Below are 27,905 nucleotides of genomic sequence, written 5' to 3'. Positions count from 1 at the left end.
TAAATAATAAACATAAACTCAACAACAATACAACAAACAAAAAACACTGTGGGTTTAAAAAGAAGTAAACATAGATATCTATAATCCTACTAATAAAAAGTAAATTTCCGTTCGTTACAAAAGTCATTTTGTCGGAGAAATGTCATCCATGTCTTAAATAAACATATGGGACTGGTGCTTGATTATATGTTCTAATGACCTGCCATACTCAAGCATTACTGCGCTCAAGCAGAAGAGGGCGCTGTTGTTGACCCAATCGTTACGTCGCTGTTAACTGTCGGTTATAAATAAAGGTTTGGCAGAACGCGTGGGGTGATATTTCTGGAAGGAGCTGACTCGCTGAAGTACTACTAGTACATTGTCTTATTTAAAAGGTTCACTTCCAGACAGATTGAGTGCATTTGAACTTCTTTAACGATTCACAGATATCACAAAAACCGACTGAACCCTTGAAAACATGGCCGAAAGCGACTGGGATACGGTGACTGTGTTGAGGAAGAAGGGCCCTACTGCTGCCCAGGCCAAGTCCAAACAGGTCAGTATAAGTACACGTAAAACCGTTTGTTTGGTTTGTGTTTTTTCCCCATGAATCGTTTTCTTGCCAGACATTAAAATGGCGCACTCAAGTTGTCTGCGTTTGTTGTCGTGGAAACTGGATTTATTCTTGTTTATGTGACGGATTTCTGCATCGCGTGGTGTGGTGTAAAGACAACAGATGTGACCGTTTTATGTTGATCCACAGGGGCGTACAGAGATATTAATGTTGCTGATAGAAATGTTTCTTTTTTGCTCAGCATCTTACAGGCTTGACCAACACAGACTAATCTTTGACATATCTGGAGTTTGGAAATGAAGGTACAAGCAGTGCCGTTTCGTTTTTAAGTGTTGGACACATTAAAACTGTTCACAAAACGTTATTATTGACACATACGTCGTAGTTCTGGAGACAGCAACCAGATTAAATGAGTATATTTATCTGAAGCAATCAAACATCTGGTTTAAATTCAGCTGAAAATCTGTTGCTAGGTTTGAAAAGGAATTGTCCACATGATTTTGTCTGTCACAAAAGTTTGCAGTTATAATATGACAAAATGTGAATCGCGTGACGTGGATCTAAATACATTTCAATACACTGTAATTATCATTTAAATGCTATTTAAACTGTAAACACTTGTACATCTCTGCCAAAATGACAGGCGACACTGATCCCTCTAATGTGGAAACTTTTTTTTTTTTGAGTGAGCTGAGAGATCATGCTGACTGGGTGTAAATGTCAGATTGTTTTGAAGCAATGTTTGGTGCCATTTTGTTGCAATAAGCAGATTTGTTATTTAATAGCTTCATCCTTGGAAGTGACAAACAAAAGCAGATAAAGCTTACCATAAACGTAGTCATAAGGCAATTTTACAACCAATAAAACAGCAATTAATTTGGAGACTTATTGTTCAACCTTCCTCCTTTGTTTTTGTTTTCCCCTCCAGGCAATCACTGCTGCTCAGAGACGCGGGGAGGATATTGAGACGACTAAAAAATGTAAGCATCTCCTACTCGTTACAAAAAGACAAATTTTAGGAGCTCTAATAATGTTTGTGAACTCATTATTTTTTCGCTGATCAACATTGGCTCTAGATGAACTCAAAAGCTGCATTTGCACGTCTGCTAAGTGCCTCGAACCGCTCCTTGTCACGCAGGGTCTGCAGGACAGAACAAGCAGCACCTCGTGACCAAAAATACTGCCAAACTGGACAGGGAGACAGAGGAGCTACACCACGAGAGGGTTCCTTTGGAGGTGGGCAAGGTCATTCAGCAAGGCAGACAGGAGAAGGGAATGACCCAGAAAGACCTCGCCACAGTGAGTAATGCACGCTTTGCGTACCGACCTTCTGTGGCGACTTGTGGTGTTTTACTGACGTTCACTGATAAATTCACTTGTGAGTTTGACACATTGTTTTAATTTTGACATGTTTAAGCGTCTAACCGGTTTTTTTGCCTTCAGAAAATTAACGAGAAGCCTCAAGTGATTGCCGACTACGAAAGCGGGAAGGCGATACCCAGCAACCAGGTCATGGGAAAAATTGAGCGAGTCATTGGTAAGAACGGTTCTTGATGCACCTAAACACGAGAACACTGCATATGGTACACAAGATGTAGGAAAAATAAATAAATACACGTGGAGTTTTAATAATGGGTTACTTGAAAAGGTGAACAAAATTGCTGCCTGAACCTTTTTTTTTTTTTTTTTTTCATTTTAATATTGAAGCATTAGTTGAAATCAATAGACACGTCACATTGGTATTGGGACCAGAACTGAATGCGTAAATGGGGTGTTTGCCTGTCATATCTGATAAGAAACTTACCTAATCCAGAAAAATCTCGTACTGTGTTAATTGAAGTCTAGGCTCTAAATTGTTAGTTTCAGTGTGTCCAATGAATATAAAAAAATATCTTCTGTTCAGTATTAGGTTTTCTGTCTTTTTCATTTCTTATTTGTAATTTATTTTATTTTATTTTTCCTGTCAGGGCGAAAGCTGCGTGGGAAAGATATTGGCCAACCCCTGGAGGCCAAACCCAAGACGAAATGAACACAAAGCCTCGAAATCAGCCCTCCCCATCCCCATATCTGGCCCCTAACTTACCCCTGAATCCTTTCCAAGGATTCCTTGGAAACCTCTTCCAAGAAATCCCTATTCCTGTAACCCATCTCCCATCCCACCCAGCCAAACATCCCACTTCTCCTCTCTCTCCAACCCTCTCCCTTACCTGGGCTGATCTCACCTGCGTCCTGCCCGAGGACCTGGTGATCGACTGTATCACAGGCTGCGTACGAACCTGCAACACTTAATGTAAAACAAACATGATTGAATGCATTTTTTTCTCAGTCAATTTCTTTCACCTTTTAGGCTTTTTAGCATGATGGTGGTAAGTCATTCAGAGGCTGACTCCTTTTTCATGATCAAACAAGTCTAACTTTCAGATCTGAGCATGTCGTAAAACCACAAGTGCTTGATTGCGTTTTTTTTTGTTTTTTTTCTCCACACTTTTAGGACAACTTGGTGGATGTTAATACCGTGCTTGAAATGTTTTAATGCTGTACTTTGTTTTGGTTTAAAAAAATAAATAAATAAATAAAGTTTAGCAGTTTATGATAAGTTTTAAGATTTCAGAGCAAAAATAATACTCATATGTTCATTCATAAAATGAATACTTATGGGATGTTATTTACTTTGTAGAACAAACTTTTTTTTATATATTCAAAATCTGAAATCTTGAATGTTATGACAAATGTGATCCACCAGGTGGCAGAATGCTTTTGGATGAGTCTGTAAAACTCACAAGAAGCCACACAGCGTTGCAAGACTATTTATTTGCACCACAAAAAATAAAAATCAGATAATACATTTTAAAAAAGGCCTTAAAACTAACCATATATTTAAAAAAAAAAAAAAAATCAGTGAAGCTTGAAAGAAATAATATTTAGTTGAAATAAATGGCTGTGGATGGTTGGCAGATTTTTTTTCTCATTCAATTAAAGGCTGTTCCCATTGCAAAACTGTAATTGAAATGCAAGTATTTGATGTAAAGGCTGCTGGAGGTAGAGGCGGCCATGTTTTGACTGATGTGTAATTCTGCTGCAGTTGGCTTGTAGGCAGAAACAGGAAAAGCTACAATTCCTTTAAGGAAGAGGAAACATCCAGAGGAAGCTGTAGCTGTGTGTCATCCAAGCATGGGAGCCAGTCTGACGTCTGTATCAGAGTGACAATTGGGGAAAAAAAAATCTCATCACATCTATGACTGAAGTGTAGGAATTAAAGAATGACATCTTTTTATTGCCATATAAAAAACGTTCACGTTTTCTGTTTAAATATTTAGCCATAACTTGCAGGCTCTTTCATATAAGCTAAGGAAACGGCCCTAAAAAAAATTAACTGGAGTAGGAATGTTGAGATTAGCTGTGAATAAGTATTTGGCCCTTTACAAACTAATTCTATTTTTGCTTGTTTTGTTGCCCAAAAATATTTCAGCTTAAAAAGTTATAAAATGCAGTTTTGAAATGATTTCCTTAAAGGAGGTGAGGGGAAGTGACGCAAATCAATCTGGCTCTATGATGTGGAAAAGGTAATGGCTGCTCCCTAAGCATGACTGACTGTGCCATCCTTTGTATGAAAGGCGTCAAGCATTAATGTTTGTGAAAACTGGTCTTATTAATATTTATACAGGATTTGTTGACGTTTTGGATGCTGCATGACCTTAAGTTCAAATGCATCCCAGGACATCACCTCCAAGTTTTATTGGCATTTTTTTTTTTTTGTAGTGCTGTAAGTTTTGTGCCAGGAGTAATAGGGTGCACAACTTTCAAAAGGTGGGTGGGTGGGGGTTCTGGTGGGTTAGTTGGATACTTGACAGACTCATTTACTTGGTGAGTGTGTGTGTGTGTGAGGGAGACAGAGACCGGCAGTGTTCTGGGAAATGCCACTCCATTGGCCAAAACACCCTAGCAACATGGTTCCACCTATGACAGAGGAGCAGCCGGTGGTTTGAAGGAGTGATGTGAAGCAGAAAGCTGTGGGGTGGGCCGGTGTGAGGGGGAGTCGGTGGCAGCACGGAGGAGACTGGTGGGTGGGTGAGGGAATAAGGGGACAGGGCTGAGCCCTGCTTTGGCCTGAGGCTCCAAACCACAATTGAGATTCCTCAACACGACCAACCTGTTGAAGGTTGAAGGGTTAATGGGTGATGCACCTGCGTCTTTCACAACAGCAAACATTTCCACTGTAAAAATGCTGCTACTTATGTTTCACCTTAAAACTTTTATTCAGAAATTTTAGCATCTTTTTATTAATTCAAGGAGAAAATATCTCCAGTTTAGTCATTAATATACAACTTTTACATAGTTTTTTTATGCGTCTGTGTAAAACACACACCTGAACTAAAATGTTCACTTTATAAACTCTAATTTGTGCTAAAACAAAAAAGCTATGTGCATATTTATATAATAACTGAGCTGCATTAGCTTCTCACAGTCACTTTCTACCAACACTGACAGAATATAGCTCATTGTTGGAAATGTGTTTATTATGTTGACCAAAATTAAAGCAACAGCATTGGCAACAATATACAAAAACATGCTTGTTTAAATTATCAAAATGAATGCAATAGAAAGATATTAAATTGAATATAAACACATTGTTTTAAGCATCTATTCTTGCTACTTGTTAAACTAGTAGCAGCTAACTGAGATGCTCTGCTTACACTTTATTGTGCATGAACAGAATAAATAAATGGAAATTCAGCTTGTATTTTAAACTACTTTGTTAAAGTACTACACCCATCATTTCGCTGTGATTTGTTTGTAAAAAAAAAAAAATCGTTGCCACGGTTTGTATGAGGATACTCTTCAGGTGCAATAATCTTCAACACCACCAGGTGGGGCTGCGCCACAGACAATCCTACACCAATGCCCGTTTTTTAAAAATATCTATCAACTTGGAGACATACAAAAAAAAAGTCAAAACACAGAATATAACTGTGGGAAAATATATGCACAGTTTATTGAGCGATGCAAATAGGAGAGACACACACGCACAAAAGAAAATCAAATCAATTATGCATTAGTTCAGAGCATGTTTGTTCTTGTTAGAAATCTAAATTAGTCGTGGACAAACACCTGCATGCAGGCTGTTACCAAACAGTTCATTTGAACATTTTTATTGGGGATAAAAAAAAAGCAGAAAAAAGATCATTTGAGCCTTTTTCTACACCCAACAATAGTCACAAAAGGAAATGTATACATATAAAAAAAGAAGACAGTGAACTCAGAAAAACTTCCAGTGACTTGCGTAGGAAAAATTAATACGTCATAAATAACACCTGCTGCTCATATTCATGGCTTTTTAAGACCTGCTTGGGCTCACGTTTGCTTTTGAAAATCATTTACAAATAACTGTACAAAATTGTTACCGGAACATTCTGTGAAAGGCCAGTTTCACAAAGGACAAATGAAACATATTTACACTTGGTTCAAATCACTGGAACATGTACAAAGAACAAAAGGCACCTCAACAAATGTCAGAACATTTAAATATGTGGTGGAAGTCCGTAGGGCTTGGGAAAACTTTGTCAGTCAATACAGAAGCAGGTGTGTTTGATCGTTTTGGCCAGTAAAACCAGTATCCAGTTGCTTTCACAGTACAGCACTATGTGCCTGCGGCTTAAAGTGTGGAGGAGAAGGTACAACAGGTTCAAATCGACAATCAACACCTTATTTTGAGAAGAAACTAGATGTAAATGGAGAAAAATGAGCTGTATGTTTAGACAACTACGGTTATAAGCTTCCACAGTGCATAAACTGCCTCCACATCTACTTATTAAATACACAGAATGTTAAATAAGAAACTTTGGTAATGGTACTTTGTCAATCACTCTTTTTTGTAGCGATACACCTAGAAAGTTGGCTGAAAGCTTGGTCGGCTTTGACCAATGACCAGCCAGATCAGTGAATACGCCACAACAGAAGCTACCAGGATATGCTAACAACACTATTTGCCGAGGAAGTCGTTAGAGGTGGAAGTCGTCTCACAATTGGCCATCCTTTGTATCAGCGTGATAACTATAATCAGGGGAAACAAAGATGTGAAGAACGTTAAAACTTTCTACAATGTGGTTTCATCTAGTGCTGCAAGAGAGGAGATAGCGGGAACGCTAATTGAGTTACAACAAAGTTGCAGTGGTTTATCCTTTCAAGCTTTTTAACTGCTGCCTGTTGCGGAAAATGCTGCATTTGGAAACTTTGGCAACCTCAGAGTTAACATCAGGACCTAGATTCTGTATAAATAACCATGGAAACAGCAGTGTCAGCTGTGTCTGATCACCAATATATGATGCTAATGCTGGTAGAAAATGTTAACTATGTAACCCTTTATTCGGACCTGGTTTGCAGCAATTTGTCCCGCACGCACGCACGCAAGCACGCACGCACACATGCGCACACACACACACACACACACACACACACACACACACACACACACACACACACACACACACATAAAGTCCTTACTCCCATTATAAAGGATTAAACACTCATGGCAGAATACTGATTTCCTATTTTCTGGTCTTTAGAGAAATCCCTATCAACAGGTCCAAGCCATTTTTTTAAAAACTGATTTTGTAAATTAGCCCCAAAATTTTGATTGGTGCATCTCTACTTCTTCAGGGTCCTCTGATCCTGTCTTCATGGGGGCTGCCATTGGTGAAGAAACTCCAGCACAGAGTGTGTAGATGGTTTGATTTATGGCTCTCATGCACGCAGAAGTAACATTATCAGGTTCACAGTTCAGTGCGTAGTGTCTGGACATTATCTTCGACTCTCATTCGCACGTTTACAAGTTCACAAGAGATTTTGAGGCGGCGCCTCGCAAGCGCGAGCCGTCACTTTAGGGAGTAGAGCAGTTCAGCTGTGTGGCAGAGAGACAGCGGGTGAGCTGTGGAAAAGTACTGACAGCACAGCCAGTCCTCCAGCTCCGCGTTCCTCTCTGGCTCCAGCGAGCGCTCGGCGAACTTCATCATCAGCAGGGCCCGTTTCACGTCCAGCCAGTTGAGCAGGCCTTCGTTTCGGGAACCGTCAACAAAGCCCCCGCCTCGCCTGTGCCGCTCCCATTGCTGCTCCATCAGGTCTTTCCGGGGGCCCCAGAGCAGGCTCTGTAGGATCCGCTTGGCCTCCTGGATGTGGATGCGCTTGATGGGGTCGGGTTGCAGGAGGAGCTGTGCGAGCCTCTGGAGGCCCGAGGAGTAGATGGACAGAGGGGGCACAGGAGGCAAGTCTTCGCAGCGGTAGTCCTGTTCCCTCAGCGCTGGACTCACCTCAAACGGGTTGGGCAGGTGGAGAAGCTCGTAGATCAAGATGCCAGCCTGGAACTCGTCAAATTTACGATACTGAGCAGCAGAGACGATCTCGGGCGCCAGTCTGGCGTGGTCGCGCTTGACGCGGGGGTCCCCGTTCGTCGAAGCGGCGTCCTCCGAGGAGCGCCGCTTGGCCTTGGCAAAGTTGCTGATGAGGAGACGGGGGAGGTGGCGCTGAACGTCTCCAGCAGCTGCACCGTTGCAGGCGCCGCCGTCAGCGGCGCTCTGCTGAGTTAGGTGGACGGGCCTTTGCTGGTGAGGGATCAACAGCAGGTTTTCTAAACACAGGTCACGGTGTGTGACCCCGTGCTCCTTCAGGTGCTCAAGGCCATTGCAGAGTTGCAGAAGCAGGAAGCAAACGCGGCGCTCGTAGACCTCAGGCTGAGTCTTATGGAACGCCTCCCACTCCCGAACGAAGTCGGCGGTGGTCTGATGGGGAATCTCAGGCGTGATGACCACCACTCTCTCTTGCTCTGCCTGTTGACCTTGAGCAGACGCTGCGCACTGGGGCGATGGAGGAGCCGGCGCGGCAGGCAGAGAGACTTCATTTGAAGGCAGCATGCTCTGAGGAACACAGGCGAGGAAGTGACCACAATCCTGCTGGATGTTAAAGTGAGGAGGGATGCTCTGTTGCACCGTCAGGCCGTAGAGATGACCCTGTTTGGCATCATTGGATGAACTCTTACAGATCTGTGGAGTAAGCGACACAAGGCGGAAGTGAGAAAGGACAAAGACAGATTGGATGTAAAAAGGTAAAAGTATGTTCTTGATAATAATAAAAAAAATGTATTAATGGAAATAGCATCCCTCCACCCCCGTTTTTGATATATATATATATATATATATACACACGCACAATATTTTGATTGCTGTAGGTCACCTTTGAAGTCTTTCATTGTCTATTCCTGCTTATCTTTGCAGGATCACGAGGGATGGGGACTGCAGTCTACAATCATTGGTTGAGACCCTGGACGGTTTGCTGGTCTTCACTCTGTACCTCGAGAGCTACCGTCCTGCGACTTTTAGATGCATCCTCACTCCAACAGACCAGGATCAGCTCTGAACAAGCCTTTCATTTGATTCAGGTGTGTTGGAGCAGGGAAATGTCTAAAAGTTGCAGGACGGTGGCTCTCGAGGACTGGACTTGAATTTCTTTGTTCATAATAATCTGCTCCTTTGTAAATAATCGTTCAGTGCAAACATGATGGTGGTCATGGTGCAGAAACCACAGCAATGTTTTTTGAGATCGGAGTTGTTGACTAAAGTCTGCTTCGGTCTTTGCTGCCGCAGACCACCCATTAGCTTGAATCTCCTTTTTTTTTTCCTTTATAGGCAAGTTATTAACTGCTTTCATTTTTTAAAAGGAAACTTCAAAAAAAAAAAAAAAGAAATCCCGGACCTTTAAGTATTGTAAAAGACTGTCATGGGAAACACTCAACACCACAAAAAAAAAAACCTTCTCATAAAATCTTAACAATGTTTTTATTGTGGCTATGGTTGGATTGCTAATCTCTCCTAAAAACATTTATTGGGAACAGATTTTAAGAATCAACATGTCTGAAACATAAAAATAATTAAACACCACAGACAGACTATTAAACACAAAGTGACTGCAGAAATATATATCATCAGCAGTTCTGAAGGATGCTCTCATGCTGCATTGTATGTGTTTCTGTGTGTGTGTGTGAGATAGAGGGTTAGCCTTGACAACAGTGGTTTGTCTGACTGTAAATCCTTCCTGGAATGTAAAGATTAATTGTGGCTGGAGATATTAAGCAACAGTCTGGGAGGCTAGTCTGTGGTGTAACACATGCAGCACAAAGAGCTGCTGCTTTGTACAGCAATAAAGACTCGAGCACAAAGATCAGTGAGACTGAATCCACGCCCTGCTCGCCGCTTGTTTACTTTCTGGGGTCTGAAGGTTTGAACAGCATCGGAGACCATCCCATCTGTAGACCAACAACACTGCAACCACATGTTTTTCATTTCTACAGCTTTTCTTTAAACTTTCAAACCGTTTTATAACATTCACACCCACTAGACAATTGCTAAAGTAACAGGAGTGAACAGGCTCGACACAGCAATTGAATGTCTAATGCTTCCTTCATTGTTCTCCGTTTTAACTTCCCGTAATCCTGTCAAAAAATGGTCAATAGTCTTTGAATTCACATCAAAGACTATTGATGTGGATTAAAAAAAGGGATTATAATTTTTTTTTAATTTCCTCCCTACTTTAAAGCTTCTTCTATTGCTACATCAGACTGTGAGAACAGATCGTGCATTTCCTCAGAAGCATTCAATGATGATACAGATATTGCTGCTGAGACAAAGCTGCGTTTTACTCCGATTTATTGTGCTTATATACATTTCTCGCCGGAGCAGCAGGAGGGAAGCTTAGTCTTCAAACTCCCCGATGTTTTTTTTTTTTTCAGTTGGATGTGTCCAGGAAACCTCCAAAGGGTGACTTGAAGGTTTCTGGTATCCTGATCAGATACCAGAAACACCTCGTCTTTCTGGTATCATCTGACTCCTTTTAAAACATTAACAAAAACATTAACTCTACTGCAGGCTGACCCAGGATGATGGAGCTCTTAACCCCAAGCAAACATCGATCCTGATGCTGTGGTTTGTTTCAAAACCTAAAGCGGTAGTGAAAGGACTTTGTTCAGTTAGTGGTTACTTGGAGTTTTGCTACAGTGCAGACTGAACACCAGATCGTGGAAAAACAGTACTGATCCAGATCACTAACTCCCTCTGCTGCTGGGTGTTAAAACATCTAACTTTCACACCTGAATTAGGGCATCAAAGAAACCTTTTTTTTTTTTTTTTTTTTAGAGCAACATCAACGTACAAACAGGAAAACACTTTGATGTGAGAGGCAAATATCAAATGATGCTCTTTTTTTTTTTTTTTTTAGCAAGTTCTCTTTTTAATTCTGGTGCTAAAAAAAGTTTGAAAACTTCTGCATTAAATTAGTAATTTAGTAAAACTTTTCGAGGTGTAGCAAAAACGGAAATTTAAGAAGATTTTGAAAAATTGCACTCAGGCGAAACTCGCAAATTACAGGTGATAAGACTTTTTCACTTTTGATACAATATCAAAATTGCAGCTCTCACTATTGGCCGATACCAATCTTGACTCAATACGATACCAGTATGGATCATATGCAATTGTGTTACTTATTTTGTAGCGTAGAGTGTTAGAAACGCCTTGATCACGTGACAGTACTCAAACAGAAAACAATAGTCAACAACAATAGGTAATAGTACAACTAACCCATTTATTATTATCCAATGGATCTGCATGCAAGATATAAGCACTGCAGAAGAGAAATGCTGGGGCAGACTAAATGCTGGAGCGGAGAGCTTTTGTGCTTATATCGGAGATTTTGGATGCATGATCCAATACTCCTTTTTTTGGTTGACATCGGACTAATTTCCAATATCAATATCGAATTGGGACACCCCCAATGCGAACTATGTCCTGAGGGCTCTGTAATGAAATAAAACTGTTTTTCATTGCAAATTCTCAGACAGCTCACTAGCTGTTCAGTTGTCAGTTGAACCAAGAGTATAAGTGTAACACTATTTTGTTTCAGTATCCAAGGATTACCTTCACAGCGTAGGAGTTCCTGGGGTCCAAGGCGCAGGCAGCAGAGTAGTACACAGCATCTCCTGCGTTGCAGCTCGGCTTGTTGGAAGTAAGCCTGAATAGCGACCAGTTGCTCTCGTCAAACCTAAGCGGATTCTTCTGGGAGCGAGTAAAGTGATCTTCACATTTCAGGGCCAAGCGTCGTAGGGACTCCGCATATAGGCCGCCCAGTTTGGAGTACACCCCTTCCCTGCTGTCGATGTTGCTCAGAAGAGTCTGGAGCTGCATGCTCGAGCCGAGGTTTGGCGCCGAGCCGGCTTCCGAGGCCGAAAAGGGCGCGCTAAGCTGTGGCGAGGACAAGCAGGTGATGCTGGTTCGGCAGTGCACGCCTAACCGCCCCTGGGTCTTTTGCTGCTCATCCAGAGTGCGGGACCTCGAGGGCCTAGCCAGAGGGAGGTGGCATCGCTCCAGGGACTCGTTGGAGGAGAAAACAGGCCGGGGGTCAACGGGGCTCGACGGCAGGCTGGTGCGGGAACCGGCATCAGCAGAGCGACACACGTTGCTCTCCGAGCCAGCGAACGGAAGGCGCGGGTAGGCTCGGATGAAGGATTTCCCATTGGCGGTGTCTGGAGCCGACACGGTGCGGTTGACCATTTTTTTCTCTGGCAGAGGAGGCGGCTGGGCGCTTAAGCTGCTGAAGGAGGACAAGTGAGGAGAACCAGGAGCTGATGCCACAGGAGTTCTGGGAAACGGCGAAGAACAAGACAGCCGAGTAGCATCTCGCGACCCTAAGGAAGAGAAAAATGTACATTAGTGGCTTCTGGTATGATCTCAGTCTGATTGAGTATTTTGTTTTTTATATTGCCAAAAATTTTTTGGGAGTGTCTTTGCAATAAATAAAGAAAAAAGAATTACTTGTTCTCTCATACCATCCAGGAATAGCTTGTCAACCTAGAAAACAAGCTAAATTCTAAGTGTTATTCCTATTTCTTAGAAATAGAAATACTATTTCTAGTATTTCTTAGAAATACTAGAGCCTAATCTGACTGATTCATATATTTCTTACTGTAAACATCGTTAGACCATCTAACCCCCTTATCTAACTGCTTAGCTATAAACACATACCTCGTTTCCTCAGAAGAGCTGGAAATTTCCACAACCTCTGATTCAAGTCAACACTCAAAACATCTTCCACCCGATTATGATCCATTCAATTCAATTAAAGGCTTCGCATTACACTTGAGCAGGCAGACGACAAGGTAATTGCGTTGTGCCGTCTTCAATAACTGCTTTCACAGTGAGGGGAGACGCATAAAGGCAGGGAAAAAAAAAAGATACTCTGTAGGATGTAGCCAAACCCTTTTTTCCCCCTCGTTATCAGAGTCCATAATTATCTCTTCAAACAGCATTGCACGGGAAGTTGCAGCAATTACAAGCGTCTGAGAGCCACAGAGGTTTAAAGCCGATACGCCAAGGACAAATGTCACTCACTCTGCGAGCCACGTCACATGTTTGAAGACTTTAGAAAACTCAAACACACCCAGTCATAACAAAATAAGGAAGGCAAGAGATAAGTGGGCAAACATAACCTTAAACCAAACCATCTCCTCTTTTGGTGGGCTGAATGTGAGGGAGCAGCGGTGCAACTAACCCCTACAAACACGAGACAAGGCTCTGGATTCTCTGTGCACGTCCCTGTTGGAGTAAATCTTCTTGACTGGACGTGATTTGTTGTGACCGACTTACCGGTGTCAGCTGTCAGGTTGTCAGTGGACGCAGCTGGTAGGCTAATGCTGCCCAGGCTCCGTACAGTCGACTCGGGGCTCTCTGCTGACCCTCGCTGGCTGCTGCAGTTCAACTCCACGGTGCTGCCGCTCATCTTACCACTCACCCTGTAAGAGACAACGTAGCAAATTAAAGTAACAAGAGGGGGAAAAAAAAAGTTGTGTGAACTAATTTCAAAATGATTGGTGAGGGGAAACAGTCAGCAAGGACAACCACTGTATTTGCACTTTTGCTGCAGAAATAGTAATGTTTTGATGTGACCGTTTGTAAATGTGGAACTGATTCGCTTCCTCTTGGCTGTTTTTTTTTCCTCAATCTGTTTTGGTGCTAATAAATCTAGGCGAAAGAGTACATTTGTTTTTACTTTAAATGGTCAGGAGTAGTTCCACTTCCTCACAGTGAGATACACTTCTTTGTTCGGAGCTGATTTATTGCTGAAACAGAAAGATCCTCATGAATATGTTGCTTACAAACTTATAAAAGCTGCAGCGTGTGACTAGTCGAAGCTCTGGAACTTCTGTTGAACTCTAACCACTGTGGCCACAAGTAGATTTAAAAACAAAAAGTGATGCTTACAATGTCCTGACATTCTAAACATGAAGCACCTCATTGCATGAGAAAAAGGAAAGGCAATTTCACAATGAATTAAAAGAAACACAAGCAAAAAGGCTTAGATATACCAGAGTAAAAGTGGCTCAATGCTATTGCAAATATTTTATAGATTTTTGTTAGTGAAAAAACAAACAATCAAAAAAAAAAAAACAGAAAGCCAGTCACATTTTTCCATCTTCACAAAGAAGATAGCAGCTGTGGCTACTCTGTAGCTTGCCACCATCAGCGTGTGTATGTGTGTGCGTGAATGAAGCACTAAGTACAAGCCATTTACCATTTACTTTGCACACAAAATACCCATTAAAAAAACACTGGTTTGTAACTGTTCTGTGACAAAATGTGGGAAAACATTCAACCTTGTAGGTACAGAGATTTCGTTTCATAATCCTAAGTGTGACATGAAACACGACCCAACATTAAGACTTATTCCTTTTCATATTTGCAGGAAAAGCATTTCCTTCCTCCTTTTTACTTCCTGACTGACATGATGGCCTCTCACAATGCCAACGAAAAGGCTCCATGAGCAGAGTTTTAATCCAGAAGCTGACCAATTAGGTCGACTGACAGCCATTCACTTGTCTCATTATACACCTAAATGGCTCTGAGGGGTGGAGGGCTAGAACCCGTTCCTCTCCCTTATCATAATCGTTCCTCTCTGTCATTTCAAAATGACTCCTCCACGACTTCAGTTCCTACATAAATCAGCAGAACAAACAGAAGAGGAGGACAGGAGGAGCTGAGTGCAGTGGGGGAGACAAATGGTGAGGGTATTCGCTCAGTGGTCAGTGCGCTAGCTAGGGCATCCGCTGTCGTTTTGCAGACAAAAGAGGTGTGATGAAAGGCAGGGGAAGTGCTGAGGCACGGGGACAAATGGTAATGAATGTACGGATTGCAAGTCCATGAGTGTGTGTCTGCATTTGTCTCTCAAGTTGAGCAAATTTGCATTCAAAACATGCATACAAAAAAAAAAAATTGTCATTCTTTGCACATGTTTCAACAACATGGCAAAGATTGAGACGTATTCTCAAAACGTTGCGGTTTGCCAGTGGATTTCACGTTCATTCCCACGAGTGGAATGCTCACTTTTAGCCTAAACATCCTGGTTGCCCGTTTCCTCTCCGTAGATTTAATCATCCTTCCTGCCGGGCATGAAGCACTGTGATAAACTTGTCAAGCGAGGTGTCTCCGCTTATCAACCCAGAAGCCACACAGACTCTAAATATCAACAGATACCCTTACGGTGCATGGCAGCCTCCGACTGTTTACACACACACCGAGTCCTGACGTTGTCTTTAAAAAAAGCAGGGCAACAGGAGGCCGCCTGACTTTAAAAACAGACCGGAGTGGAGTTACATGCAGCTGGCTGCAGATAGCCCTCTGGGTTAAAGGAGACACAGACGAAAAGCTGCAGCCATGGTGTTGTTGTGACTCACTCAACTGGTTTCACTTCCTGTATTGAAATTAGAGGCCCGTGTTTGTGGTAAAACAAATGACGTGACACCATCAAAGAAGCACGTTTCTCACATTTGGTAAAGTGCGCAAAAGTTCAGCAACTCACCAGCTATTAATACACAAATTGCCTGCATGATATGTTGAATTGACTTTGCATGGCAATGACATATCCAGTCTGATGGATGGACCATGATACTAAAGACCATTGAGAGTTGGAAGCACATTTGCACCAAATATGGATTTGTCACATCATCGTTGAATCGTTTTTCTAATATCCCGCCATCCCCTAACAAACGGTAATTAACCAAAGATTTTATATTGGAATAATAATCTCAAATAAATTTATATACAGAAGAGATTTGTATGAGCTATCCAAGGGCTGGCTTGAGATTCTCAAAGTAAAAATATAATGATTTCAGGGAACAACAATAGTAACACAAAAACTTAAGGTTAAAAATGTAGAGTGTGATCTGATTGCTTTCAATTAAAAATACAAACACAAATATTATTTCCACAGCTGCAAAAGAAGAGCTGTTATAATAATGTATCATCGCCCAAGATGGAATCAAAAGTACAAATGAAGGACAATGAAAAAAAATAAAAGGTTTGGTGAATTCTAACATTGCTTTCCCTGCACCGCTGTGGTTGAGGTTTCGGCTCGACAGTTTGAAGTAAAGGTAGGCAGAAACAAAAATTACCATACGAGGCAAAGTGTTGCTTCTGCAATGATACTTAAGCACCAAGATTGTTCTGTTCAAATGCTTAATCAGTATTAAAGCTTTGTTTTGCTCTGCTATCAATTTTAATCCTGAATTACACAGTTTATCATCTTCCATGTTGGATTACGTTTTACCCTTGTTGTGGAATTCCCGTAGATTACAAAATGGTCCACAGAAGAAAGAAACCGATTGTTCCTTTGCTTTGACTGTAGTAGAGTCACCGTGGCTATCTAGTCATATAAACCAAAGACCCATTAATGTTTGACACAAATCCATGTTATCTTTTGTACAAGGCTCCAGTCTGGCTTGTTATCGCCCCCTCAGTCAGACGTCTACTTCTTAACTGCACTCTAAGACTTTTCTGTACATTTTCCTTTTGTCACTTCTCATCCATAAGAGCAAAAGTACATATTTTACCTTTCAGGTTTTCTCCGAACTTACAGCTACCTTAACACCCGTGCAGGTTGTGAAAACAAAAGTCAAGTTCTGCTTTGGTAACCAAGCTGTTTGATAAAGGTGTGAAAATGCAGACGCTTCTGAAAAAAAAGTGGTTTAGTGTAAAGTTTTTTTTTTTTTTTTAAAGCCAATAACTGAACCACAGGAACATCACCATTTCCCATCATGAGACTGCTCATAAAAAAAAGTCCTGTAAATTTCCATCTCCAACTGTAAAACAAAAAATCAGCTATCAGGTGCTTACCTCATGCTGCCGAAGCAGAGGTCCTTGCCGGGTCGGCAGGCACACAAATTTGGCCCCTGGATCAGACTGGTGGCTCTCTAAAGCCCTGTCATGTGTAGTAACACAACCCTGGTTCCACGCGAGTCATGAGGATATTTAAAGTGTCTCAGCAGGAAAAAGCAACTGCGTCCGTTAGATGTGTGGAATATAAGCACTTGTTTCTTATATTTAGCATTCCCTTGTTCAGCTCCACCAGTGTGGAGTAAACTCTAAGTGTGTCCGGAATCAACAAGATGCTATCTGTTGTGCTGCAGATAAAAAATAAAACATGTCAGGGTGGCTCTGTGAAGGGAGGGGCAGAGCATCTTGGAACATGTGTTTACCGAGTAGGAAGCAGCTCAAACCCGAGTTCAACTCAAGTGGACTTGAATCAGGGAGGCTGGTCTATAAATTCTACTTCTACTGGTTGTAAGCGATAGCCAAGCAGGAACAGTTTGGGAGCTGCCAGGGGCAACAATCTGCTCGCTTAAGCCCCGCCTCTTGGCAGCAATCAATGGCCAGCTGACACACCTTCTTAGTTTTGAAGACTACTTAGGACAGAGGGCACAGGTACAAACACAGTCGTCTCAGTCTGACGCACTACGCAGCACGGTGCCGGATATAATAGATAAAAAAAAGACGACGATGTGCCATTTGCAACCATGATAAAACACTCTGGGAGGCAGATTCTTCAAGCCATCTGTGGCTTTTAAATGATTCAGGGAATCAAAATGTTCTCTCACAAGAGAGAATGTACATGTGACTTTGGGTGGTGGTCAAGATTTTCCATTCATTAAACAAATATTAATGCAACTTCTGCCGATACAAATCTGCAAAAAATAATTTTAAAAGTCAAAAATTATATCCTATGACATACTGTTCTGATAAACACCAAACTAAAGGCTGAATATCATTTCGATGTCCTAAGGCCTTTCTCAGTCCTCTCTGTTTGTCTTGGCATTTAATTCAGGTAGGGGGTTAGATATCCCACTGAGAAATGGACGCTCCTTCAAGAAGCTGGTGCATCATCTGTTCTCAGTTTGCTATGTAAATGTGGTCAACTATTTATGAATCCTGCAGACTTACAAATCAAAATGTTTCATGCTTCTCAAAAATGTAACACAAGATGTATCCAAGTGAAAAATCTATGCAATTTATTTGATTTAAAAAAGCATTTAGATCTTATATAATATGTTGCCAATATGCTCACCAAATTTATAAAATTACAAAATGGTAGAGAACAAGAAGAAAACTTCAAATATACTTAAACGATGTTAATAATTAGAGAGACTTCATGAATGTCAATATCTCAAAATTGAATGTACTTAGTATAATAACATTTTATGTTAGGGTAATGCATCTATTATCAGACACATTAAATAAATTGCAGTGCCTTTTTGCATTTTGGATCTTGTGACAGTTTATTTATAGATTTTTTTGTTTGTTTTACTTGGGGGGGGGGAACTGAAGAAAATATCAATTATATTGGTGTGCATCAAGCTACATAATGTAAAAGTTGTGACTATTAAATATTTCAAATTGAAATATTTAAATAGTTTTTTTTTTCTGCTGACCAATAATAATCAAGAATGATATCAAATGTATACTGGAAATCATAATGGATATTGAAACACTGAGATATAAAATAACCCAAAATACACTCCACAATCACTTTATTTGACAAAGCTGCTCAATTGCTTGTGGCAGCAACTCATGCATTTTGATACTTAGTGGTAAAGATGGGCTGCTGAAGTTAAAATCAAGCACCGGATTGAGGAAGGTGGCACATTTAAATCACTTTGAATATAGCATTAGGCAGGTCTGTACATTTCAGAAACTGCTGACCAGGTGGGATTCAGTCATTTCTCTGGGTAAATAGAAAATGATCAAAAAACGAGAGAAAATACTCAGCGAGAGGCAGTCGAGTGTGCAAAAATACCTTTGATTTCAAAGGTTGTTACACTCAAGGTTGGCAGAAAAGCACTTCTGAAAGCACATGTTGAACCCTAACGCAGATTGGTGGGAAGTTTTATGCCCTCTGTCATAAAGCTCAAATGATCTCAAACTGGGTTCTTGAACATCTTGAGGAGTTCCCTATACTTCAGCTTCACCAATCACCAGACCTCAATCGAAAAGAGCCCCACTGAGGTGTGTTGGAACAAAAGATTTGTATCATGGCTGATCCCACAAACCTGCAGCAACCATGTATTCCCATGATGCCGAGATGGGACCAAACGCTCTAAAAAAAGGTTTCCAACACCTTGTTGAGTCTATGATAAAGCAGTTCATGAAATTCAGAGAGGCTAGTAGTGTAATGGCAACAGTTCCTATTAATTTGGATCAACTTGAGGCCTTTTGTAATTGCTGCTTTAAAGGTCAAAATGATATTCCCCTCAGCCCTCCCTCTACTCCACAGAACATGATCAGTCATTTTTGACAATGGCAGACATTTGGTGTGTCTGATTCAAGTGGACAAAATGTATCATTAAAAGAAAGTTGGTCGGAGTTGAGTTACACCTCATCTTCACCAGCCCAGACAAAGAAAAGTCTATTTTAGGGGAATCATCTGATCCTCTTTTAAACACCAAACCGAGGGCCCCTTCTCTTTTTCTGCCGTGGATTGCTGACTCAGACTGCAGAATGTATTCTTATCCACATGGTAACTGGGCAAAATTACAAACGTTAAGTGGAAAAAAAACAAAACAAAAAAAAATAAAATACAGATGTTTACTTCACGAACATGAAGTATGGCTACAGTGCAAATATGTTGGTTAATATTGAAAGGCTGCAAACAAATGTTTAAAAATAAAATAAAAGCTGTGTCTGTGTGTGATGAGCAACAACAACAAAAAAGAAAGAATAAAAAGCCAGTTTATTTGACAATGAGACTTATTGTTCGGAAGCCAAAACAGTTTATAGCAACATGACACAGCAGTGGACTATCCACCAGGCCCATTTTGTGCATTAATTAGAACTGAAGAAGTCACAATACCAGTAGGAACAGAACAAGGCATGCATTGAGGATTATGCCCCAATGGTTTGAATGATCACACAGCGTCAGAATGGAGGCCAATTCAAGGCTGAATAATGATGCTATGAAAGGAGAAGGCACTGGAGGTTTCACATGGAGATGACTGCAGTAAGGTGCATTTAAACGCAAGAAGTGAGCGTGTGCACTGCAGCAGCAATGCAGCTATATATATGCCAGACACGGGAGCAAATCCCATATCTGAATTTAGACCTACTGCATGGGGAAAGTGCTAAATTATCTGCCGAGACCATTTTCTAGACTTGTGCATGCCATAGTGGAATAAAAATAGGCTCAAATAGGCAATGACATCCAAATTGTGTTTAAACAGCTAGTGGATTTTCGATAACGCCGCTGTCTGGATGTAAATAATAATTTAGACTCACTGCTGCTTAAGATGTCTGAGTTTTTAATGCAATTTGCCCTCCATGTGGATAAAGATTGTTTATACTGCAACAAAAGTTTGAGGAATGGAAAACCCAAATTTTCCTAAAAGTACAGATTATTTTCGGAGAATAAACATCTAAAATTGTACTTTAAACAGTGATGCCTCATTATCTTTATGGTTTTGACTCCATTCTGCCTCTGCTAACTTTGACTTGCCAATCAACATACTTTTTTTTTCCAAAGTAAATCAGTTAATTATATTGCTTTTGGATTTACGAAATTTAATTAAAAGAAAAAATAAGATGCCATGTTTGTGGGCATTCTAGTTTGAATGTTATCGACCCAGAGGATAAATCCAAACAAGAACTTTGTTATTCTTACCTGTGCAGCTTTTTAGGTGGGGGAGGTGGTGGGTTGAGGTCAAGGTTGGAAACTCCTTTGCCCCCTGCCAGCAGCTCTGTCGAGCCTCCATGCAACGGTTGCCTGGCCGGCATGCTCTCGCTATGCTTGCCCTCCTCCTCTGTGCTGGTGCCCTCGGTTTCCCGCTGACAGGCATCATTGTTGGAGGCAGCCGGGGGGGCCGTGCCTGGCTCTGTCGTCGGAGAGGGACTGCTGTGGGTCTTACAGTCATTGGCCTCCTTCCAGACAGCAGCACCATTGATGAGTCCCGTCCCCTGGGAGGTTGTTCCCAAACTAGTGGCAACTTGCTTCTTCTTCTCCATCCCTTTCCGGTCTTCCTCCTCCTCTTCTTCATCAATGCGGCAGTTCCAGCTGGGGCTGTGGTGGCTGGACTTGTGTGAGCGTTCGGATGTTGCGCACTGGTTGTCTGCGGGGCCCTTGAAGTGTCCTTCTCTTGCAGAGATGAGGAAGAGCATGGGGAGTTCTGGGAGCGGGATGGGGGAGGACAAAGATGCCGAGAGGCTAGATGTGCCGAGTTTAGGGAATTCGGGAAGGAGGATCGGAGAAGACATGGATGGTGAGAGGCTAGAGGTACCTAGTTTTGGGGAGCGAGAGCTTCTCTTGGGAGGAATGGGTGGGCTAGACTGGGGCTTTGGGTGCAGGTTAGGGGACAAAGAGGGTTCTCTGCCAAGAGAAGGTGCACTGTAGCTGGGACTGGGCCAACGAAAGGCAGGGCTACTGGGGTCTTTGCATGCTGTAGGGCTAAAGTGGCACTGGGTGCCGACACCTGAATCTGGGCTGCTTAGGAAAAAAGTTCTGTTGTTTTCCTCTGTGTGAGCAGCCATTACGGTGATGGTAGCACGTTGACTCTCTCCAGAACGTTCAGACTCCGAGGACTTGGATTGCTTAACCTGGTTTTGGGACTCAGGAGAGGAAGAAAGCAGTCCATTTGCTAGTGGCTTAGGCTTCCTCTTGGTGCTTTCAGCGTATATGGGTTCAGAGTCTTCCTGAACATTTGGAGAGCTTGAAGTTGACTCTGGACTACCTGTGGCTGATGGACTTTGGTGCATCCCTAGCCCGTTCTGTTGTTCTACTGATCCATCAGGCCCAGGAAGGGAATCAGTACTGCTGTGATAGGAAGAAGGAGAGTCTGAGAAGCTGTTCTGTTTAGACAGAGCAGAAATGGGACTGAGGGATGTTGGACTAATGTGATTTGTAGACTCCACGCCTGAAACTGAGGTGTGGGCAGTGGAAGTGCTGGGTATTTTTGTGCTGATGCCACTACTGCATAAAGGGTTGCGATGAACTGTGGTGTGTTCAGAAGGAACACCGTCCACTGACAAAGAGATCTCCACTGTTGATTCATTGGACTCCCTAAAATTACTCCTTTCATTGTAAGTGCTCTTTGGCCCAATAGCTGGCGCATTATTCTGCTGCCAGCACGAGTCTCCATTGGCATTTTTCTTGAAACTCTTCGAACCTCTTCCTTCCTCCTGGCTGACATAAACATTACTAATGAAGAGAGAGTCTTTGGGCAGGATACTGGGGGACAAGGAGAGGCAGCTGTTGTAGTCAATCTTGGCATGAGGGCTTTGAAGACCCGCCTCTTTATGGGCCTTGTTGCAACCATTATTATCATCAATGTAGAGTGGTGACATGTTTTGGAGCTTCTTCAGACCCATTCGCTCACCTGGACTCTTTGGGTTGTCCTGCTACAAAAAAAAAGAAAAAAGAGAGACCTCATTAAAAGCCAGGGAAAAAAAACGTCAGAAAGTTAGGTACAGGCAATCATTTAAGAAGCTCACCTGTTCTATGTTCATGTTCACATCCTTCGTCTCACTTGTGTCAAAGCTCATCATGGTGGGTTTGACAGCAATGGTCGGCTTGCTGTAGGGCAAAGGTGCAGTCACTGCACCCTCCTCATCACCTCCCAAGCTGCTCTTCAAACAAGCTGGCGGGACGTTGTCATCGGAGACGCGGCCAGTCTTGTGTGCACTGAGCGGGTGGAAGCAGTTCTTGCAAGAGCCGGGTTTCCACACGTGTTCTGCAAAGTCGCCACAGGCTGACATCTTTGGTTTGCTGAGAGTCGGATGTGGTCAGAGGAGGTGGCGAAGGAATCTTCCAGACAGAGGATCAGCTCTCATGGCTGGCTAGGAGGAACATCAGAAGATGGTAGAAGAAGGAAACATAATTAACCAATTTTTATTTTGAGTGCCAGAACAAACTATTTATCAGCTCATCCTTTACATTTTGCTGTTAATAATTTTACAAAACAGTCTAAATGTCAGGTTTAGAACAAAGAAAGAAATTCAGTGAAACCAAGCCAAGCGATAAGAACTTAAGGGTCATCCCAAGACGTAACTCAAGATGACCAAATATGTGCTCTGCTATATGTTCCCATGGCCTCCTAAATTAGAGGGCATGTGGTCTCCGTTCAAGCAAAAGGCTCGCCGAAGTGAGCCCAGCAACATGAAAGCCCTACAAAGAGTCCTCAGCAGCCCCCCGACAAGCAAGAAGAAGACAGAGGAGCCTCAAACATCCCAGAGGTCGGAATGTCAGGAATGTCTAAAGGCACAAGTCTCACCAGGGTGAATCTTACACCCAGAACAAGCTCCCTTCCCCCGCCAATGTGCAACAACACACACACCCACATCTCCAACTCCACATGCATCCTCCCTTGCTAACAAACAAAACTGAGACACACACACACACACACGCTCCCTCCCTCTGACTGGTCATGTCCTGTTTGACTGGACTGACAGGGAGGCGAAGAACAACATTTCAGAGGGCTTGTCTCCTTGTACCTGGGGGTCTTTTAATAATCTTAACACAGTACAAGTACTTCCCAACAAGGTGCTACTGCAACTCATGCCAACATCAGCTCATTATTCAGATGCTGAATATTTGAGAAAGGGAGACAATAAGCAGAAGCCTTTCCGAAAGAAAGCTGTACAAATTTATTTAGTGCACATTTACGTAAAAAGCAATGCATATTAAAATAATACAGTTAAGTGTTTTGTGATTTTAAAAAAAAAATGATATAATCTACTACACCAGCAGAACAATCTTGGGATCTACTAATCCTACCGTAGTCATAAGGAGTTTCTCTGTTGGTAAAGATAATGCCCGTTTACATTTTCTTTGTTCTTTCTGACTTAGTCTGAGCAGGAAAGCACCCACGAGCTCACTGTTTGTTTAACCGTTCCTGCGACAACAGAGGAAGCAGAGCGTTGCCCAACATCTCGTGGCGTTGTCCACGAGTCATGCGATGAGATATAGAGACTCGCACCTTTTCAGAGCACCATCACAAAGAGCTGATAGACCTAGAGGGGATCCTGGACTTTACAATCTATTACGAGTTGTCTGAAATGCAGCCACACAAGACTAAGACTTTATCAAATGGTGTTCCTGCTGCTTGTTGACCGTGGTCAGCGGTTCTTCTTTGAACAAAGATAGACCCCTTATTCTACATTCCCCACACCTTCTCAAGCTCAAGGTCCAGCATTTCTCACTTCCTTGTATAAAGCACACACACACACACACACACACACACACACACACACAGGCAGAGAAAAGCAAAAATATCAGCCTTGCAGCAAGCCCTGACGGATAAAATAAATAAATAAATGTCTCGCTAGTATGTCAGGAGTCACTAGCTTGAGGGTGGATGTGGAATTTAAAGCTTTTGGTGCCACCTGAGGCAGACATCATGAACCTTGAAGTGATCGTCCTCATTCCTCATGAGGTTTTCAAGCCCTGCATTGTATGCATTGCTCTACGCTAAATGTATGCACTTCAAAAACAAGATGTGGCAAGTGAGGTGTCTTACAGCAACACTCTGAAACCAGGTAAAGTTACACCTTATCTAAATAATAAATCTGTCTGCACCAGAAGGCATGCATGCACTAGACCCTGGGGGTCATTTTTTGAGACTTGCAGTCTATGTGCTGCAGTGTCCAAGAAGCTTAATTGGACATCACACTCTGAAAAAAAACAACCCCGGAGTCTAGTCATTCATTCATGATCACAATAATTGGACGTCCATTTGTCTATGTTCCAGTCTGATAACCAGGTCACGGCAGTGTGTGTGCACACACTCACTTTGAACGGGCGCTGCATTCGTCACGCCTGCTCACCCACACAGCAGCCCCTTCATTCACCAAGAAAGGGGAGGGAGGGGGCGCGCAACCTGTTCTTCTGCTTATGGTCAGAGAGAGAGAGAGACGGGGGAGGGGGTGGGGGGTGTCCGCCAAAACTTCTCAAAAACTCCCAACTCTGAGCTATTTTTAATCTTTTCGGTATTTGACTAAACTTCTCTTAGGTATGCGACGAACACACTCCACGTGTTAAGTGGGTTGAGGCTCTGAAAAATTAGGTTTTGGATCAAATTGCTTTGTTCCAGTGAGTAAATTGGTAAAAGAGAAAATTGTTGATACGTTCCGCCCCCCTTTTATCTTTATGACATCAAATCAAAACACAGAACAAAGAGTGTGGTTCAGTAAGCCAGGTATGTTGGAGGAAACACACGAGCAGAAACAAATAAATGAATACATTTTTAGAAAAATGCAGCTGCAACATAATCGAGAGCTCAAGGTTATATTGTCTGCTGCCTGCTGCTTACCTGCTCGGACTTTCTCCTCCCTGGCAACACAAAAAGCTTTTTTCCGTGAGAAAATAATAATAATAATAATAATAAAAATAAAAAGAGAAAACGTGTCCAATGATAAATGGTCCTTTGATTTTCCAGTGTCCTTACGGGTTTCCCTCCGGCTACAGAGCCGGGGTAGAGTGCGTTGCTACGGGCTGGTTTGTTCTCCTGCCCTGCATGCCTCTGCTGCTGCTGCTGCTGCCGCCGCCGCCGCTAATCTGTGCAGAGGTGAAATGCTGCTGGAGAACAGCTGAAGTCCTCTGCTGCAGCGTCAGGGGGAGAGCAGAAGAAGGTGGGAGGAGCTCCTTCAACCAGCCATGCAGTCTGGCAAGCGGCCACACTCACCGATCCTCGTTTAAACCTCCTGCGTTGCTTCGCTGTCATTAATGTTCGGCACGCAAACAGGTTTCTTAAAAATATTTACTGACGGAAAATTATTTAGCCTGTTGAAGAAATCGAATACAACCATAATTCATCCGTTTAAGTTTTGTTTTTATTTCTAATGCAAAGCAAATCAATCTTGATCAGAGGGCTCTTTGAAGTGGGCAGAATTTGAAGTGGCCCTCTCTCCCCCGGGACTGCTCCTGTTTCTGGGTGACAGTGAGGGAGGGGGGTAGGAGGAGGGGGGAACCTGCCACCGCTTCAGAGCCAGTCTGGACCCCCTGCTGGTGTCCATTACGGTCAGCAAAAGGGAGAGGCAGAACTCGGGGAGGGACAGACACGGGAGAACCAGTCATCTGCAAAGATCAGCTATTTGACTTTGATTGTGTTTTCACATTCTACTATATACAAAGGACTGAGTGCCATGCAAAAGTATTTAATGCACCTTTTTTTTTGTCACTGAATTAAAATGCAATCACAGCTTCAAGTCTTTTTGAGGGTTTGTGTCTTCGCCAACTTTGCACATCCAGAGTGAGATTTCTTTCCAATAGCTCTGGCTCAGACAGACAGGATGGAGAGCATCATTTTCCATTTTCTGGCTACAGATCCTCAGGTTGAATTAGGCCTAGACTTTGACAAGGCCGTTCAAGCAAACAAATGAGGTTTTGTATAAACCATTCTCTTGTTGCTCTGGATGTATGTTCAGGTGTTCAGGACTGCTGTGCTGCTGTAAGGCATCTAGCAGTTTTTCCTCCAGAATTGCCCTGTGTTTTGCCGCATCCATGTTGTCATCAGCTCTGCCTAACTCCCCTGGGTTCAGGATGACGTGCATTGCATGTTTTATGTCACACAGAGAGGCCACAAAGTTTAGCTTTATATGACCATAGCACATTCTTCTACATGTTTGCTGGCTTTTTCATGATCTTCCTGATTAACTGGATGCCAGACTCTTTCTATATTCAGATGACAGACTGAGCAATTCTCCAGGAGATGTTCAAAGCTCAGATACTGTTTTGTAACCCAAATCTGCTTTAAAACTCTATATACGTTTGTCTTCCTTGGTGATCATAATACTATTTTCTGAATAAGCTTTGGAAACCCTTAGGGTTTGTTGGTGATAAAACCTGAAAAAAATAAAAATAAAAAAAAAAACTCTACCCATATGAATACTTTTACAAATCACTGTATAAAGATCCATTTTCATGATTTCGGATGGGTTAAAAGGATTAGGAAAAGAAAACAAATACCATTCAGATAAACAAATACCATTCAGATCTCCTAAACCCTACAAAATCAAAGATCCCACGCAGTCTGCTTCCTTCCGTATGGTCCGATTCAACGCGGATGAATTGATTGGACACAGTAACGCCGTTTTCCTGGACCTCGACTAAAGATTTATAGCAGAGCTGAGACAATCAGCATAAGTAGCACAACAGAGACTGGATCAGGAAAAGTGCTAACCTTTACAAGACCACCTGTTGAATCTGGAGATGGCTGTAGTCCTCTCAAGAGGATTAGGGGCTTGTTGCGCTTCATCTATTTTTTGGCAAAGGAAAAGCTTGTCATAATTCTGCTAATGGGATGATTCAAGCAGCTCTTGCTTTGCAGATAAAAGGCAGGATGACTCCTGGAAAGCTTTTAGATGCATTTTGAAAGAAGACATAACTACAAATGCAAAATTTCTTGCCTTTTCTTTTTTTGGTGGTGGGGAGAAAGGTGTGTGTGGGGGGGTCATTTTCTAATTTTATTGTTGGAAATATAAGTTTCTGATTTAGGTGGTGGACGGTGTCTGTGCTGAGAGAACCCCTGATCATCTATGTGTGTTTTCATTCTGTCAGGGTGGGTCTGTCAAATAAAACTGAAATGGTGTGTGCATGTTATGAATAAACTAGGTTAAGGAGACTTTTACTCTAACTCTCATGTAGAGGTTTTTTTTTCATCAAGCAAATATGCATGAGAAAATCTAATTTGCAAACTGCTGCAGTGTACGCATAGTCCCTGCATGTTTTACATAGTTTTCCTAAATCGTCAGGAAACAAAAACAAAAAAAAAAAAAATGAGCCATGTAGCCTTTTGAGCTGCTCCTGCTCCTTGCTCCTAGCTCTTACCAAGCGAGCTAACACAAATGTCGCTGGCAACAAAAGCCTCTGCCAGGATGAGCACATTGATGATTTAGCAGTTTGTTTGCTGTGCTGCTGTGGGGTTGGACGTGAGGCCGAGAGGCAGACGGGGACAGGGTTAACCTCCCTGCAACATGAGGATGCTGTCTCGGAGGAGCCAATCACAAGC

At 42.3% G+C, this 27,905-nt stretch overlaps 2 protein-coding genes across 5 annotated transcripts; one reads left to right on the top strand and one right to left on the bottom strand.

The window, feature by feature from the left end:
* The first annotated feature begins 250 nt into the window (after positions 1–250).
* On the top strand, positions 251–3,135 carry edf1 (endothelial differentiation-related factor 1). Of its 2 annotated transcripts, XM_007558972.2 has the most exons (6): positions 251–344; positions 426–535; positions 1,482–1,533; positions 1,692–1,852; positions 1,997–2,090; positions 2,521–3,135. In XM_007558972.2, exons 2-6 carry the CDS (start codon positions 458–460, stop codon positions 2,580–2,582), a joined length of 447 nt encoding a protein of 148 aa, XP_007559034.1. In that variant the 5' UTR covers positions 251–344; positions 426–457; the 3' UTR covers positions 2,583–3,135. The 2 variants fall into 2 exon arrangements, with proteins under 2 accessions (XP_007559034.1, XP_007559033.1); XM_007558971.2 differs by having other exon boundaries at positions 306–535.
* Positions 3,023–25,604, bottom strand: prag1 (PEAK1 related, kinase-activating pseudokinase 1). Of its 3 annotated transcripts, none has more exons than XM_007558970.2 (6): positions 25,209–25,604; positions 22,393–22,737; positions 20,570–22,296; positions 13,234–13,379; positions 11,509–12,275; positions 3,023–8,586 (listed from the first exon to the last, which is right to left on the bottom strand). In XM_007558970.2, the coding sequence occupies exons 2-6, from the start codon at positions 22,654–22,656 to the stop codon at positions 7,426–7,428; spliced, it is 4,065 nt and encodes a 1,354-aa protein (XP_007559032.1). In that variant the 5' UTR covers positions 22,657–22,737; positions 25,209–25,604; the 3' UTR covers positions 3,023–7,425. The 3 variants fall into 3 exon arrangements, with proteins under 3 accessions (XP_007559032.1, XP_007559029.1, XP_007559030.1); XM_007558967.2 differs by having other exon boundaries at positions 20,570–22,299; positions 25,209–25,602; XM_007558968.2 differs by having other exon boundaries at positions 20,570–22,299; positions 22,393–22,733; positions 25,209–25,602.
* Positions 25,605–27,905: the final 2,301 nt, after the last annotated feature.

Source organism: Poecilia formosa, unplaced genomic scaffold (assembly GCF_000485575.1).
Source record: "Poecilia formosa unplaced genomic scaffold, Poecilia_formosa-5.1.2 Scaffold100, whole genome shotgun sequence".
Lineage (NCBI taxonomy): Eukaryota > Metazoa > Chordata > Actinopteri > Cyprinodontiformes > Poeciliidae > Poecilia > Poecilia formosa.
This window is presented reverse-complemented; position numbering and strand designations above follow the sequence as displayed.